The 18,636-nt window shown below is 35.6% G+C and overlaps 1 protein-coding gene across 3 annotated transcripts; it reads left to right on the top strand.

Moving 5' to 3' along the window:
* Positions 1 to 4,341: 4,341 nt before the first annotated feature.
* Positions 4,342 to 12,998, top strand: LOC109205386 (TBC1 domain family member 15-like). 3 transcript variants are annotated; one of them, XM_019368097.1, is made up of 13 exons: positions 4,342 to 4,576; positions 4,689 to 4,871; positions 6,157 to 6,252; positions 6,455 to 6,558; positions 7,241 to 7,413; positions 7,763 to 7,840; positions 8,066 to 8,188; positions 8,789 to 8,877; positions 9,671 to 9,776; positions 11,271 to 11,368; positions 11,573 to 11,833; positions 12,013 to 12,096; positions 12,589 to 12,998. In XM_019368097.1, the coding sequence occupies exons 2-13, from the start codon at positions 4,782 to 4,784 to the stop codon at positions 12,607 to 12,609; spliced, it is 1,323 nt and encodes a 440-aa protein (XP_019223642.1). In that variant the 5' UTR covers positions 4,342 to 4,576; positions 4,689 to 4,781; the 3' UTR covers positions 12,610 to 12,998. The 3 variants fall into 3 exon arrangements, with proteins under 3 accessions (XP_019223642.1, XP_019223643.1, XP_019223641.1); XM_019368098.1 differs by having other exon boundaries at positions 4,342 to 4,871; positions 7,241 to 7,398; XM_019368096.1 differs by having other exon boundaries at positions 4,342 to 4,871.
* The last annotated feature ends 5,638 nt before the right edge of the window (positions 12,999 to 18,636 follow it).

Raw genomic sequence — 18,636 nt, 5'->3', positions numbered from 1 at the left:
TCGCTGGATTTTGAAGGATTGATTAAGTGAATCAAAGAGAAGATGCCGTTAGAAGGAGGAGGAGAGCGGAAATTCTAATGGGATGGGGGAGGGGAATGACATGTATCAAAGTAGAGAGAGAAAGAAAATAGTGTAACTAAATAGCGTATTTAGTGGCTTAGGCGTAGGAGGTAACCAAAATTAGATATTTTGCTATAAACATTAAAAAGTATCTATAGAATATAATTTTTTTAAATTGTATTCATTTAAAATAAATAAGGTGTTAACCTTTGCTATAGGAGGTAAAAATTCTTTTATTTCGACGAAGCTCGGACCCGATTGAGCCAATTAAACTTGCTCACTTGAATCATGTAAAATTTACTTTGAAATTAAAATTACATCTATTAAGCTCGGTTGTAAAATATTGTGACAATTCTCAATGCTTCTCCCTCCCCAATTGTCAAATTAAACAATCCACGACCTACACAATTCGCACACGGACATATCGGCTCAGGCTCGACTCAACTTCTTTGATTGCAGCCGAGCTCAACTATTTTGGTTTCAAACAAAGCTAATACAATTCAAATTTGGTTCGACTCAATTCTACTTAATTAATGCTCAATAAATCTTAACTGAGCTAAATAAATTTAACTTGTTAATTAACATTTAACATTATTATATTAAACTCATTTATTGAGTAAATTAACACTGTTATAAAACAATAAATGAAGAACAATAGTATTGCAAAGAAAAGTTGGGAGAGAGAATTCTTATTGATTTGGGATGAATTACAATGGGAATAGAAGCCTCTATTTATAGGGAGAGGGTGACTTAGACACCAAGCAATGAACCCTAGAATCTCTCTAAGTATAGACATTCACCATAAATACAATTCTATTTATAACACTCCCCCTTGAATGTCTATTCAACAGATAATGTGCCTCGTTAAAACCTTAACTAAAATAAAACCTAGTGGGAAAAAATTCTAGAGAAGGAAAAAGAGTACACATATCTAACAATACGCCTTTTGGTTGCCTCGTTAAAAACCTTGCAAGGAAAACCCAGTGGGACAAAACCTTGTAAGGAAAAAAGAGTGCAACGCGCATTAACTCACCCTGATGAGAGCATTAATTCACATCCTTGAGCATTTGCATTCCAATCTTGTGCACCATCTTCAAAAGATCTTTGGTAGAGATTTGATGAACAAATCAGCCATATTAACTTGAATGAATATATTGCACCTTGAAATCATCATTCTTGATAGAAATGAATTGTCTTCATATGATCTTGTTGGAATCATCATTTCAATATCTTCACATAGAGGTGAAAACTCTTGCTATCATATTATCATGCATATAGTTATAGCAAGATACATTTGTGCACAAATTGCATTGAGGATGTAGTACTTCATGACCATAAATTCTATATGCTTTAAGCAATTTAAATCCTTTAGGGATTGTTAAGTCATATAAGCCATATAATAGACTTTAGATGCATATCAAGTTTTCATGTCATGCTAGACATATAAGATATCGAAAACTGATTGCACATACCATTGACTTTATACTTTCAAGTGTTTGAACTACATGTTCAAAACTACATGTCTTTCATATGAAACCAATTCTATTCGAATTGTTTCTTCAGACTTAAGATCCTCATATATATGTTTAGCGCTATCATAAATGTCGTCGACAAACATTTTATATCAGTTTCAATATTTTTTCATAAAGACATAACATAGAGATCTCTTCATTCATATTTTCAGGTACCTGAATCTCTCTTGAGATTTTATGAAGTGTTATGTCATGTGATCTTCTAGATCACTTGCCTCCTTTATTATGATCATTTTGATCATTTGCTCATCTTCTTTATCAAGAAGTTTATTTGAAACCGATTTGTCTTTATGCTTTAAGCGTACTATAGACTTTGTCCTTCTAGGACTTATTCTAATAGGAGCATTTGCAATGAGAATATAGTTACTTTCTTTGGGTCAGCAAATGCGTCTGGCATGCTTTGCAATAAATTGAACATGAATTATTCTTTTATGAACTTCAAGTTCATATTATTTTATTCGGGGATCTAGATGTATAAATGATAATTCATTCCATGTAACTTTTTCTCAACTGTTGTATCTTGTCTCGCCCTCATGTTAGAAAAACTAACTTGGTTCCTCAACTTTGAGAACCCATCTTTGTGCGTTATGGTGTTAATCAAAATATACACCGCACATCAATTATAATAAGATGGAATTATTTGGTTCCTGACCCTGAACCACTTGTGAGGGGAGAATGTAATATACTTTCGTATATAACCTATATCAAACTGATATAGATAACTTTGTTCTCATAAGCAATAGTTTAGCTATTAAGTGGAGGCACTCAATAAATCATTTTGCTAAACGAACTGTGATGTAAACCAACTTATCAAGATGAACTTCTTGAATAAAAAATCTGGAAATTATGCTCGAAATTAAATTATTGAGCAAGTTACCTCGCAAAACACCATGTTGCGGGTTAATAATAATTGCACATGTAACCATCTCATAGATGCATCTTATGTGGTATACATGGCAGGTGAATGGGCCCATATTCACCTTTGATATTTCCAGCATTCATGGGATTCAATCCCAATTTTAGTTGGTCTATTATTTAATGAGAACAAGCAATGTAAGAGAATTCGTAAAGAACTTTTTAGTTCTTTAATATTTACCCATGTGAATTCTCTTTTATTTTTGCACATCATACTTGAATTAACATGGCTAAACCAATTATGTCAACTGGATAAATTATCAATATTGATAAACTTCAGGTTTACACCATGATGTGTGCAATTATGAATAAACTCCAAGTTTATTATGATATGGGTTTTTATATTAATAAATATCCACTTCATTGTGGTATTCTTTTGTTTATGTAGTACAAATTGGAGAATAAAGCAGGTAGCTTTTCACATACATATTACCCCGCTACAAGTTGTAGTAATAGAAGATATTAAATCTTTCCTTTATTTGTAGTCTCAATATAATCAACCGCTTTCGCGTATACTTTGGAAACTGAATAAGTTTCTTCGAGACTTACTACAACACAATACCTTATTGGTAGTCAATTGTGTTTCTCCAAAATAGTAATAATTGGCTCTTCCAGAGCTCTCAATTAATTTGGTACTACCACATATTTATCAATATCCATATGGTGAATATCTCATTTAAAGAGAAAGTTATACCATTATGGTTATGGTCAAAATTATATGCAAGATCTGTTTCTTGCATTATTGTTGTCTTTTAATAATCACAATGCCAAAATATTTTGGCGTACAATAGGTACGTGACCAATGACCATTCATGCCATAATCATGATATTATTTTCTTATATCATCTCAAACCTCCTTTTAAAGGTGAGTGCGGTATATTCACTACCACTAGCACGTTCATATTCTTTGAAGAATGAATATGTATTCATAAATCAGATGTTGTCACATTCACATCATGAATGGACCATAATCATCTATATGTGCTTTACAAAATCTCATGTCAAATGGATGACAAATATTTTTCACAGAGTGAAAGATTATTTTGAGAATCCTTATTATTCTCATTACCACAAATGATGACGATTATAATTTCGTCTATTGCCACGTCCATATCCATTGATACATTCATAGTAATAATTTTGTCTTCTTTCAGACTTATCACATATTGCTATCACATTCTCTTAAGGGAATGAGAATGAAGCAAATTCAATGGGACGAGTTTTTAATTCTTTGCTCACAATTATACATGAATTTGATCATGGCGGGCATAGAAATTTTACCACTTCAGGTGGTTATAATTTCTTACAAACTCTATTAGAGTTATAATCAAACTTTGTTGTCTTTGCTTGTATATAAAATCAAATTATAGAATTTCAAGAATTTAAAAGAGAAAAATAAAGTAAGATACTTACCTTAAATTCAGAATTTAATCATGAAGGAAGTTCATGGAACAATTGACAATCATTATGCTCAATTCCAAAGCTTCTACTCAATTGGTTAGAGTCTCGTGCTGATAACGTGTTATAAAACAATAAATGAAGAACAATTGTATTGCAAAGAAAAGTTGGGAGAGAGAATTCTTATTGATTTGGGATGAATTACAATGGGAATAGAAGCCTCTATTTATAGGGAGAGGGTGACTTAGCCACCAAGCAATGAACCCTAAAATCTCTCTAAATATACGCATTCACCATAAATACAATTCTATTTATAACAAATACTAATATGTTAATTTTTGTTTGACCCAAAACCCTAATGTTTCAAACCAAAAACCAGGTAGACCATTTCTAACCGAGTCAAATTGACCAAATCAACGACACCGGTCCCAATTCGGACATGATCCCTTCTATCTTATTCTACAAGAAAACCACACCTCAAAAACACGCGCCGCCATCTGCGCGTCATAAAAATAGTCCCAAACAATAACCTCTGATTTTCCACTTTTTAGTAGCCCGCGAATAGAGTACCAAGATGGTGGACCCCACGTCTTTCTCGCTAACTCTGAAATGCCACCGCCATTACTCATCCATCAACCACCCTCAACTCCTCACTTCAACAATATTCAACTGTAATAAGAAAAAATGAAGCCAATCATATGCAGATTAGAAAAAAAAATAAAAAATTATATACCAGTAAAAAAGCAAGTGTATGACATGGGTCCCATTTTGTTCTTCTTGTAGAAACTTTGATCTGGGTTCGTGAGCTGGAGCTGTTGCCTGGTGGGATTTTGTTAATTTTTTTTTTCAAGATAGCAAGTTGGGATATTATCAAGTATGTGGAGGGACCCTGGTGCTCCTGCTGATTCTTTCTATCAGGTTCGCCCTGAATGTACAGATGTTCCCAAAACTAGATTTAGAATCAAGGTTAGTAATTCTCCAATTTTAATGGTCTTTAGTTTTGTGTGTTTTAATAGATTTATGGTCTTATATTAGAAGCTTTACTTGGAAAACTAATCATTAAGCGACCCCTTTTCATCTGTTGTATCAAGGTCTTGAATTGTTGATGCTCTTGTGATTGTATTTTGGCTTTATGTGTTTAAGCCTTCTGCAATGGTTAATGGAATGATCTGTTGTCTAATGTTGTGGGATGTATAGAGATGATTGGAAAGATCACATGTTTGTTGAGATAAAAGATGTGCTTTTGTCAGACTTTATAATTGGGTTCTAAATGGGGATCATTAACTGCAATCAGCATAACTAAATGTCTACAGATGTATTCCAGACTTCAAAGTAATGCATTAATGTTTTCGTTACGCTTTGCTCTCATAATTTGATAGTGGCATAAGGCCTAGTTGTTTGAAGCATCTTCCAGTTTGCATTCAGATTTAGTAGTTGCAAGTGGAACTTGGTGCAAAGTTACACGGTTTTGAGTTGGGGAAGAGGGGATTTTGTGCCAACATATTGCAGAAGCTGCTACCTACAAGCTAAAAATATGGGCAAATAATCTTTTTCTTTTCTCATTCTTTAACCTGGAAATCAGAAATTGCAATTGGATGATACTTCCTGGTTATGAACTTATAAGGCGGGAGTGCAACATTTAATGAGTAACATTGGATGCTGATTAGCATAGTTCATAAGTTCCCTTTTTGTTCTGTTACACTTGTGGCGCAGATGTTGTGAACTAGTTTTGGACTGTATCTTAAATCGGAACTGTGGGTATTAAGCTGCAAATACTGATTTGTGAGAGCGCTCATAACTTGCATGTGATGGGGCAAAGTGAAGTTTTTACCCATAAAGTGGTATAAACTTTAGGGGCAATGGTATATGACCCCTTCAGGAATTCTAGATAAATTAGAAAGTTGAGGATAATAAAGTTTTAGGAAGGCTTAGAGAAACTAAAAGTTATACCTTTTATGTCGCGGTGGTCTGGTTTTCTGAGTGTAGGGTAAACACTAATTTGTCTGTTTATCATCTCAAATAAGAATCTGATACATTATCTATTCATATATCATTTTATCCTACCTCGCTTACCGCTCCTCAGGCTGAAAAGCCTTTTCGTTGTCACCACTTACCTAGATCGATATGGCTAGATACATCACAAATAAGATTGTTCATAAATATTTCTCACATTTCTCTTGACTAAGTTGAACTCCTTACTTACAGTATTCATGTTGCTGCATATATATTGTCTGTTGATCCACTTATTCAGGCTGGGAAAACCTTAAGTGCAAGGAAATGGCATGCTGCATTTACGTCAGAAGGTTATCTTGACATTGGCAAGACGCTAAGTCGAATTTATCGTGGGGTAAGTTTGACTTGATTTCAAAGTTTCTGTAGGTTTACGTGATATATGATCCTTAAAGCTTCTGTTCTACGGTATCATTATGCTGGCTGATTTTCCTTTTTTCTCTTTTTGGTACTGATCGAATGAATATGTTTTACATATATAATTGGCAAGATAATAAGCTTAGTAGACTACTAACCATCAAACGTCTATAACATTGTAGGGCATTCATCCATCAATTAGAGGTGAAGTTTGGGAATTTTTACTGGGTTGCTATGATCCAAAGAGCACATTTGAGGAACGAGAGCACATACGACAGCGGCGGAGGTATTTTACTTTCTTTATTGCCTAAGTTTGGAAGAGCACTTGAATTTTTCCGAATTTTAAAATGCTTTATCATTGTAAATTAGTCAATTAACTTTAGTGGAGTAACACGGATAATTATTCTTGGAGGTGACTTGAAATAAGCAACCTTCAAGATCTATGCGCTAAATGCTACTCCATACAGAATCGTATGATGACATTATTAACAAACCCGTCCGCTATCAAATTGGTTAACACACTGCACATAGATTTCAGTGAATTTAACAAGTTCTTACTAGTCAGGAGAATTTTTTTTCCTTTTAAATTATTAACAGTCAAGAGATTGTTCTTCACAGAATCCATCATATTTCACTGCTAATGACAAGAGAAATGTTTTTTGATATTGCATTCCTAAAACTTTTTGTTCTATCTTGCATGAGATTCTGAAGCCTTTGGATTTTGAAGCGTGCACACCTGTAATTAACCTTCTACAGCTTTGTAACCACGATATAGTTGGCTCCAGTCATGAAGTGGAATATATAAGGATTTTAATGGGGCATAGTTGATCATGATTCATCAATATGATTGTGCTCATCTTCACATGTAAAAGGGGGATAATTTGCCATTCCGGAGTATAAATTAACACTGATCCATATCCAATTTCCATACAATATTCTTGACATGGATTTATGCTGTGTACATTCAGGGCCCAGTATGCTGTACTGAAAGAAGAATGCCGCATGATGTTTCCCATGATTGGAAGTGGTAGATTCATTACTGCACCTGTAATTACTGAAGATGGTGACCCTATTCGAGATCCTATTACTCTCCAAGAGGCACAAGCGGCAAAAGAATTAAGTTCAGGTGGTCAACAAAATGGTAATCCTGAATATGTTGAGTTTTCAACTTGTGTGCTCTCCTCCCTCCAGCTCTCTCTCTCTCTCTCTCTCTCTCTCTCTCTCTCTCTCTCTCTCTCTCTCTCTCTCTCTCTCTCCCTCTCCCTCTCTCTCTCTCTCTCTCTCACACACACACACACTCTCTCTCTCTCTCTCTCTCTCTCTCTCTCTCTCTCTCTCACACACACACACACACACACACACACTCTCTCTCTCTCTCTCTCACACACACACACACACACACGCACACGCACGCACACACATATTGTATATGTAGGTAGCTTGTTGGTAGTTTATATCGGTTAATAATCTTTGACTGCATGCTAGTGCAGGGGCTTCAGCTGGATATGAAATGGTAAAGGAGCACGACAAAAGAATAATCCAGTGGAAACTGTCATTACACCAGATAGGTTGGTTATCTCTCTATAGATAATATGTACTTGTTCTAGATTTAACTTGTTTTTCATTGTATCCAATCAATAAGAAGTGTTCATCTGCAGACATTTTCCTGTTGGCAAATTAAGTAGTAATTTGATTGAGGATGAACCACATGCTAATATCATACTCTTCTGAATCACTTGTTGATACTCAGTCTCTTCATGTTGATAAGTTCTTTGTTTATGGGTTTATGCTAGGGCTCGATGTTGTTCGGACTGACAGGACACTTGTCTTTTATGAGAAACAGGAGAATCTAGCCAGGCTTTGGGATATTCTGTCTGTTTATGCTTGGTTTGACAAAGATGTTAATTATTGTCAAGGTGGGTGTCATATTATTTTTGTGATATGAAATTTTCTAGCAGTTTTAGCTTCTCTTTGATGCGATAATTACTGGGCCGCAGGGGCTTGTGGCATCTATCTGTAACAGTTCAAACTTGAATATGTGTTTGAAGGCTTTTCTACTAGTTTCAGTTTTCTACACCCTGCTTTCACCTTTTTTGACTATTTCTTGTGGAATATGCTTAAGGTGGTGATCAGTTGGTTTTAGGCTTGAAGAAAAAAAATTGTATAGACGTAGTTAGAATGTCTCTCTAGATCAAAATGCATGCAAATTTGTCGATGAAATATCTTAAAAAGGTGAAAGGATCCATCTTTTGCATATAACTTTTGATATCTTTTCCCATAGCAACTTGTATCGTTGTATGTGATATCATCAGCTTTATCTGTATCAAGTATCAGCACATAGATCAACAGTTTTCCTGCTAATCAAAAGAAAAAAAAGGAAAAGAAAAGGAAAAAAGAGAACAACACGTATTCCATTTCTTTTTCAATGCATTAGAGTCTCCTTATTTTATATTTGTTTTTGCAGTTGTTTATCCTTTTTCTCTATTAAATATTAAGCCCTTGGCAATGCTGAGCAGGAATGAGCGATCTTTGCTCCCCCATGATTATCCTTCTTGATGATGAAGCCGATGCATTTTGGTGCTTTCAACGCCTTATGAGGAGACTGGTATATACAAAAATTTGTTTACTCACACAACCTGTTTCATCATTCTAATGGCGTAAATCATATTTTCCAATTACTGTATGCTCTCAAATATGACCACTGTTATGCTCTTCATTCCCTAAATGTTAATATGTGCTCACATTTTTTATTTGCATCACAACTCTTTTGTCTTTGTACCTGAATATTAGCACACATCTGTATGTAAAAAACCTGAGTTTTGCAATTCCTTAGCTTCTCATAATTAGATCAGCAATAGATATTGTCGGCGCTGTATTATACTGTACGATTAGGACAATCCTTCACCCTTTCTTGTTGAAGGAGAGTATATTATGAGATTGGGAAATAAGTCTTGATAGGGAGGGAAATACTCATGAGTCAAGTAGAAGAGAATTTTCCTGTTCCTTATCAAAAGAAGAATTCCCTGTTATACTGGAATATTATTAATAACAATAATAGAGCAGGGAAATGCTCATAAGGCAAGAGTATCTTGTGAGGTGGATATGATATCTGCTATACCACTCAGTTCGCATAAAAGAAATAGTATTCAAAAATTTACAATTGCCAAGAAAATATTTTCCAAATACTAAAAAAAGAACTATTCGATTAATTTGGGATCCCATTATTTTATAAAAAAATTTCATTTAAAAGATTAAACCTCATCTGTATATTTTTTGTGCCCTTACCATACTTTAACAGCTATATTTTGAGTTTCACCTTCTATCATTGGTGTTACTATATGGATTATGCTTTTTGCAGTTGTTGTGACTAATATCAAGTGTTCTGTGAAATTTTAAAGAGAGGAAATTTCAGATGCACCGAGAGGTCTGTTGGAGTAGAGGTGCAGCTGAGTAATCTAGCTTCAGTAACACAAGTTATTGATCCTAAACTTCATCGTCACTTAGGTATGATCTTTTCCCTTTAAATTATAAGTACCTAGTCCAGTAAAAAGCAATTCATGTTCTTATTTTTCATCTGGTCTTTGTCTTAATATGAAACGACGTCTTATTTCGGAACTTCATCTAATAATCTAAGACAAGCGGCTGACTGATGCTTTATACAGTATGGCTATCCTAAGGATTTCATAACCAACAATATCAGTTCTAAATTTTAAATTGAAAACTGAACTGACAGAGTTGTTATAATGTTGGAAACTAAAAGCATCTTTCCTATGTTCTGTTTTTGCTGGAGGGTACATCTTGCAGAAGTCAGCTATAACTGCAGGCTATTATCTGTTGGTCAAATTCTGGTTACATTGCTCTGATTTTTCAAAATAGAAGCTGAGAAGATTGTGCTGTTTAATGCTACATTATAGGATTCTTCTTAGTTCTTTATAATTTCCTGTACACTTTTTGCATGCACATAAATTATACTAGAATCTTCCAGTTTATCTACAGCTGTTGCTTGCAATCATGATTACTTGCATTGTCTTGGCCATTGAGACTAAATAATGGACAAAATAGCTTTTCTATATATACATCTCTAAAGCTGCAAAGCATGCCAAAAGCTACTCAATCACTGCTTAACTTCTCTTCCTGCTGCTGTGTAGTACCCCCATGTTCTAATGATAAACTAGAAAGTTTCTCACATCCGCTTGACAATTTGATTATGTGCTACCCTGATATAACCCAGGGAGAACCACACCCAAAAGCTAGCTATTAGGCTATATAAACCCCACATCAGCACATTGTCATATCGATGTGGAACTCAAGTCCCATACCTTGCAATGGATCATAACAAACCACCACGCTCCGCATCCGCCGTCCCCGACGGCTGTGCGCTAGACTTTTCTAGCCCCCCGCGAGCACTGCAATACCGACGTCACCATCCATGGCACGGTGGGCACGGAGGGCGGTGGGTGGCTCTGATACCATTGATACAACCCAGGGAGAACCACACCCCAAAAGCTAGCTATTAAGGTGGGAGAGCCCAAGGCTATATAAACCCCACTTCAGCACATTGTCATACCGACGTGGGACTCAAGTCCCATACCTTGCAATGGATCATAACATACCCGGAGGTGTTTTACTACACTTAAAGTTTCAGTATGATCTTCTTATGAAAGTGTGTGATTAGCCTAATATTCCCTCAAAGATAGAGAATTGGTCTCTGGTAGGGGTGGAGGTTGTCCAAATACGGGGTCGGCCAAACCCAATAGCTTTTGCTCAATTTGTGTTAAAAGAATTCATTAAATATGTACTCACATTAACTTTAGAACTCAATTATTAGCACTTGAAGTCGTTCTAAAATCAAGAACCCATAAAGTTGAAATTCTAGCTCCACCTCTGGTCTCTGGTACAAGCTTTCAATTATTTAAATTGGCCTGCAGATATAAAGAGTTACAATCATATTTTCTATGAAGTAGTAATATTGGATTTTCTTCTGATCTTGTTCCACAGAGACATTAGGTGGAGGTGATTACCTATTTGCTATCCGGATGCTCATGGTTTTGTTTCGTCGAGAATTTTCTTTTGCTGATTCATTATATCTTTGGGAGGTAGGATTTTTTCTCCTGAATAATTTAATTAGTTTTCCTGATCTAGACCTGCTAGTTGATGGCTTTTCCATCTGGTTGTATGAAAAGTAACTTATGACTTAAATCTATTGATCCTTCCTCTGATGCATGAATACGTTTATGGTCTGACCATTATGTTCTTATTGTCTAATTTTTTTATTACTTGTCATCACCTTTTTTCAACAGATGATGTGGGCCTTGGAATATGATCCGGACTTGTTTCTTATGTATGAAGACCCTGACTTAGCTGCTGAAAAATCTGAAGGATCTAAAGGAAGACCAAAATCGACACGCCAGTGTGGGAAATTTGAGAGAGAAAATATGAAAAATGGAGGCAAAGGTGTTGAAGCTCCCCTCCCAATTTCCGTTTTCCTAGTAGCCAGTGTCCTGAAAGACAAGAGCACAAAGTTGCTGACAGAAGCTAAAGGACTGGACGATGTTGTTAAGGTTGGTTTGCAAAGTACATAAATTTTAAGTTCTATTATGATCTCCAACTCAAGAGTCTTTCTTCTAACCTCATCTTTGGGGAACTTCCATAGCCATGGCGTGACAGGCAGGTGGTCACACCTGTGGATGGAAGAAAATCTTTTGAATGTTATTTTAATAATCTGTTTTAATTATAACAGATACTGAATGACATCACTGGAAACCTGGATGCCAAAAAGGCTTGCACTGGTGCAATGAAACTTCACAAGAAATATCTTAAAAAGGTAATGTCCCGAAACAGTTAATGGATACATATGAATGTGCATCTAACTCAGCTGAAACATTACAAGTACTACTCCTTTCAGTTTGATTAACTTGTCACTTTTGCTAAAAATAGTTCCAAAGTACTTGTTGTTTTAGAAAATCAAGAAAGAACTAAGTTTTTTTCCTTCCATTTTTACCTTTACTACTCAAATAGGTGCTCTAGAAAGAAGTAAAAAGATCTAGAGATCATAGAATAAATAAGGGAAAATTTGTCAGATAACTTCTATTATTAATGTTTTCTTAAATGGTGTGCAAAATGCTCAAGTGATAGTAATAGGAGGAGGAGGGGGTGGGGGGAAGTATAAGATTATAAACATGGCAACACTGTTGGAGGCATAGATTGTTCATCAGAAGCTGTATCAGTATCTTAGAAACAAAATTAGAATTATCTACAGTATTCTTGTAGACCGATTATGAATTTTCTTTTTTTTAATGATGATTTCTTAAAACAGGCAGCCAATGCCAACAGGTAGCCAAAGCCAAAGCAAGTGCTAGGAAATTCATAAGCCATGGAGCTCATGTAAAATAACGTTTGTTATCCTTCTCTTTGAACGTGTGACTGTACTTTCCCTGTTCTCTCCAATGAGCTTAATGTTGCTTCAGTATTGCCGCAGGGTAAGAATGCTATCGTGATTTTCGATATTTAGATTTTTTGGCCATTTTGAGGAAGAGTGTGACTGCTTTTGTATACTATGGCTTGATTTTGTTGAGGCCAATGTAAATTTCCATTGTTGTCCAGCTCCAAATTGATAGTCTTCTTGTATACTAAGACGCTCTTCCGATCCATAGGTTGTTGTAACATAACATTTTCTTTTGTAGTTTATGATGAAATTACATGTAGTATAAAAAGCTAATTACCTCAGAGGCAAAAGAAGTGGTATTGATGAGAAAGACCAGAAAACAGTTCTCTGCCCCTCGTTCTTTTATTCCTCATGATTTTTGAACCAGGAAGAGAAGATATCATAAATAGTCTTTTAATTTTCTTGATGGTATTTTCATTCGTGTTGTCAGATCTCTTCTTGGCTGATAATTTTTACATAAAGAATTTTAGACAAAGATGAACTCATGCAAACAAATGGCTAGACTGATGAAAAATTATCAAAAAGTTAACGGAACTTTCTTGTCCAGCCTATGATAAATCTTCTGCATAGGAAAACAAATAATCTACTCTACTTCCTTGTACATGAGAGAAAACCCATTTTTAATTCGCACTGCCAGTCTATTATATAGTAAGTTATTATATCAGACCTTTTTATGAATAGTTATACGCTGTTAAGCCTGTTATAGGTTAATTTACTTTGACTGGTGGGGGGAAAAACCTATTGCATTGTTTACTGCACAAAAATTGAACTCTCAGAAACAGAGTAGTGAAATGTTCCGAAGAGAGAGAAAAGGTTTAGTGTCCAAAGGAGAAAATAACAGCACCAGTAAATGGATGACATTTCAATTTTCACATAGCCAGATTTACAAGTGGTAATTGAAAAATAGCCACAGTTTTAAAAGTAATCGAAATTTAGCCACTTTTCATGTAAAAGATAAATCTGAACAAAAACAATGTACAAAATCCGAAAATATTCCAGCATAATATGCGGGAGTTGCGAATTTTTTACATGTGGATTTCCAGCATAATATGCTGGAATTCCATAATGTGCGGGAGTTCCGACATAATATGCTGGAAATCCATACACAGGTGCTCCAATCTCCAAGTATATTATAGTGGAACTTTCCATGTTGCAGCAAAATGATGACTATTTTTCAATGACTTTGCAAACGCTGGCTATTTTTTAATTACCCGTGCTATTTTGACCGACATAAGAGATGACTAATTGACATTTATCCAAACGCCCTTTGGTTATTCCTCTTTGAATATCAGCTGGTATTCATTTTCGAAGTTCCTCTTCCAAAACTCGTTTGGCAATGTTTTTTTTTTTTTTTTTGTTTCTCTTTCATTTTCTTCCTTTTCTTTTTGTTTGTGGACCCAACAAAATTCGGCAGAGAACAAAAATATTCTCTACTACACTTTTCTTGCTCCCTACTTCACTTTTCATAATCACACACAACATCTTCTTCACGAAAAAATTTCCAAATTCCATAAAACCATCAGCATCTCCATTATTTACACCATGTGAAACCAACGGCCCAAAAACAGAGCTCCAAAATCCAACTCAGCGCAGTAAATGAATCAATCAGCAGAGCATTCACAAGAGTTAATTAAACTGGGTGAAAAAGAAGGAAGAGTAAGCAAAGCAGAAATGCAACTTAAGTGCAATACTCCTTTCTATTCCGGAAAGCAACCGTTGACCCAGAACTTTGAACAAAAACTAGAGCAATAGGAACCGGAGCGACGAACGGGATACTTGCCACTGAAAGAGAAAACCTCAACACGAACAAAAGTAACCCCTGAACTACTCGATCGTTTCCCCTGTTGTGGTTGGCTTATGAACGATTGCAGTGAAAATGGGTTATTAATCCTGAGTCGAGTTGATGCTCACTACATGTTTGTTTCTACTCTTGTCAGTCTGTTTTATGGAAGAAAGTGGTTCACGTATGGTGGTTTCAGTGGTGGTTTTCTAGCGGTGTTGCTGCTTTGGGTCACTGGTTTTAGATGGAATTTTTCCCTGAAACTACTAAAGGAGACTGGCTACTGGTGGAGTTTACATGACTGTTTGAAGGTGGTTTTCAGCTGGTTTTATGGAGGTGGATTTTGGAGCTCTGTTTTTGGGCCGTTGGTTTCACATGGATTTTGGAGCTTAGAAGTGCTTCTTTTTTCTTGTTCTTAATGGCAATATTCTTTTTTTGCTCTGTTTCTCATGTGTAGGATGTCGTCTGCTTGGGATAACATTTGAATTTCCGGAAGTGAAGGAATATAAAAAGTTAAGAGAAGAATCACGGGATAAAGAGATCCAATTGTACAAAGTGAAACACAGTCTCCTCTCACTTGAGAAGGAAGTGTCTGTGTTGGAAAATTCTGAACTCGATTTGGGAGAGCAAATTTCCAGAAAGAGAAATGAATGCGCGGAGAAAGCGGAGATGCTCCCCGAGTTAGAGTCAATCTACAATGCATCAGCGAGGAAACTTAAAGAGCAAGAAAAAATTATCAAGGTGTTCGTGGGTAGTCTGTCTGGCAGACAATGTTTTTAACTCAATACAGATGCAATAATCTGGACCCACGAGCTTGTACTAGGGTATTCAAAACCGAAAACCGAATCGAAACCGAAGCTTAATGGCTTATTGGTATCGGGTTAACAGTTTAACGGACGGAGAACAAATTGAATTTTTTTTTATTAACGGCTTATCGGTTTAGGGACGGATTATTCAATTTGTAAGATAAATACAATATAGACAAAAAAAAAAAAAAGAAGAAAAGGGCCCTTATTCAAATTTAGCTTTATACCATGAATTTTATTGAGACGTCCTTGAAGGGATATCAAGGGTTTTGGAAATTTGGCCTATGGCATATTGTATGAACTTGATAACGGTCGTTTCCGGGAATTGGAGAATTATCAGACCCGTAAAAGGCATGTTGCAACACCGATTAACATGGAAGCTCTCTCTAAACATTCCAAGTGAGTACCAATAAGACTGATATTTTTTATATTTTATTGTCATTATCTGCTCCTAAACTATGACCATTTCAGTAAAATCAAGCCTTTGCAGTACGATTGGAGAAACATAATTAGGGAGAAGGTAAAGGAGATTAAAACTGCTTTAATAGCAAAAGAAAATGCTTCTGAATTGATATGAACTTTGAAGCAACAATTCAAAGATTCTAACTGGAAAGATGAGGAGGTTGTAGCATTTTTATGGGATGATATCATTCATGCTGTTCAGTGGCCTGCGGATCCACGAGAATGTGTGGCTTTGCCATTGCCAAGCCTTACTTTTTTGAAGTCAAGTTTAGTTACTTCTAGAGCTTTTGTAGTTTTTGAGTTCAATTGCTTATACCTTTTTCTTTTTCCTTGTTTTCCGCTTCTTTCCTTTTTCTCACTTTGTAGGTGAAAACATAGAAGGAGTATGCACTACAAAAAAACTTAAAAGGAAACTCGTGTACAAAGTGCAAGTCCGATGTTATGATGATGAATGCGAGGGCGTGTTTCCTACAATTGTAAGATGTCTCTATAGGGAAAATGTCCTCACAAAAGGTATGATTCATCATTGGTTCAATAACGGATCTAACCTTAAGGGTAGGCAAGACTGTGTACAAAAAGTACTTGGTTATCATCTCATATTATGTAGTGCTAACATCTATAATTATGACTCGAAAGATTTTCTCTCGTTGCTGGAGACCTTTGTGAAAGGGCTCAAGAAGAATGATTTTGTCGTGATTCTCAGTTGAGCGGATTGTTTCCTCTTTTTGTTTTCCTTAGAGAATAGGAGGAAAAACAGCAATAGAAATTTTCACTGGAATTGACATTTTGCTTCACGTCTTTAACTGTTTTATGTGGATTTGCTTCTTTGGATATTACTTTCTTGTGTTTCTTTGTTTATTACTGTCTCGACTGCTTCCAAGTCTTTACATAGCATCTGTATCACTTTACTAGTTGACTTATTAAATATCTACATGCATATAATTTACTTACTGTATAACATGTATCTAACTAATATTTTATGATATTACTTTGAAATACATATTATAAGATTGTCACGACCCAAAATTCATTATAGGCCGTGATGATGCCTAACGCTACCGTCAGGCAAGCCAACGGTGATTAATCAACTTAGTTACTCATTTCATTATTTTTAAAATCATAAAACTCATTAAATAAATAGAGTGAAATCTAGTACCCGCAGGCACCCGTGATTTTATTTTCTAATTTTCGTATAAAATATAAATTACAAGGTGAAATGATAATGATTAAGTGAACTACAATCATGAACATCCAGTAGGAACCCCCAAAATCTGGTGTCACAAGTGAATTAACATCTACTAAGAAATATAATAAAATACAACACCTGTCTGGAATACAAGTTAGATAGGAGAATGTAAATAACTCCGATGGAGACTCTGTAATCTGCGGATCGTAACATGGAATGAAGCTCACCGTAAAGTTCCGCAATAGCCGCGCCTTTGCGCCCCAAAGACTACCAGACATATATATATATATATATATATATATATATATATATATATATATATATATATATATACAATAAGTGCAGCAATTATAGCATGAGTACAAATCAATGTGTACCCAGTAAATATCTAGCCTAACCCCGGAGAAGTAATAACGAGGGGTCGATATCAACACTTACTAGTGGTCCAATAAATCAAATACTGTTAGAAGTAAGCAAATATGAGGCAGGTTAAATAAACAATATAAACAAATATACGTACGTGCCTCCTCTGAACAGTAAACTCAAGTTCTCAATTATCAGTTACCTCCTCCGCCGGAGTATATAACTAAAATGGTCCCCATAAGATAAGTCGTTAAAACTCAAATCAGGAAAACTCACAGATGCGATGACTTCTTGTCAAATATTACGCACGGCGCTGCCGAGGCGAACGACCCGATTCATATGAGTATTTATAGAAATGCCAAGGCGAACGGTCCGATCCTTTAAGAATATAATACTGCCGAGGCGAACGGCCCGATACCATAATAATGTGTACACCGCCGAGGGTCAAACGACACGAACCATAGATGCATCAATTATACTGCCGAGGCGAATGACCCGCTCCCATAAGAGCGTGGTACATAATCCCTACGAGGCGAACGGCCGGATCCCATTAGAGTAAGAAAATTTAATGGGTCCTTGACACCACGCACGAATATACATGTGAATTATCAAATTTAAGGAAACTTTACAATGAATACGTACAACGCGGGAGAAATTCGTAAGGAAAGCATAAATTTCTACAGCTAATCAAGTAGCTCGTCCAATTTCTAAAATAGCGAGTCTATTACTCCACGCAAGTCTAATCTTAGGTCGTAATGCGAAATAAAGTAATTAAATAGGCAAGGATATCTCAAATAGCACATTTAAAACATGGCGTGAATCTTAGTCTACTCGGACGTAATCAGAAATTCTAGCATATGCACGGACACTCGTTATCTCGTACGTGCGTAGCTCCCACAACATGTAGTATGTTATAACACCTACGGGGTAATTTTTCTCTTACAAGGTTAGACATGAGACTTATATCGCTCCGAATTTCCATAACTGGCTCCAATGCCTCTCTAACTTCTCGACTCAAAGCTAAACGATCTGAAACTAGTCAAACAATGTGCAAATCAATCAAAATATACTCCAATGCTTATAATTAGTCAATTTATAACAATTCCCAACTCCGTTCGAAAAGTCAATAAAATCAATCCTCGGGCCCACGTGCCCGGATTTCGGAAATTTATGAAGATAAACTTTACCCATAACATTACGAACTCTAATATATGATTTATAACTAATTCCATTTCCAAAATTGTGGTCAAAATTCAAAATTATCAATTCTAGGTTTTTCTCTTAAAAACTCATATTTTTCACAAATTTTCATGTTTAAATCC

Source organism: Nicotiana attenuata, unplaced genomic scaffold, assembly GCF_001879085.1.
Source record: "Nicotiana attenuata strain UT unplaced genomic scaffold, NIATTr2, whole genome shotgun sequence".
Lineage (NCBI taxonomy): Eukaryota > Viridiplantae > Streptophyta > Magnoliopsida > Solanales > Solanaceae > Nicotiana > Nicotiana attenuata.
The sequence above is the reverse complement of the archived record's forward strand: the minus strand, read 5'-3'. Positions and strand labels throughout refer to the sequence as shown.

What these genes read in the sequence shown, in the direction of transcription:
- LOC109205386 (XM_019368097.1), top strand. Translation starts at nt 4,782, where the DNA reads ATGTGGAGGGACCCTGGTGCTCCTGCTGATTCTTTCTATCAGGTTCGC. An exon ending in AAACTAGATTTAGAATCAAG is followed by an intron (nt 4,872 to 6,156) that starts GTTAGTAATTCT and finishes CCACTTATTCAG; the next exon opens with GCTGGGAAAACCTTAAGTGC. An exon ending in TTCAGGTGGTCAACAAAATG is followed by an intron (nt 7,414 to 7,762) that starts GTAATCCTGAAT and finishes ATGCTAGTGCAG; the next exon opens with GGGCTTCAGCTGGATATGAA.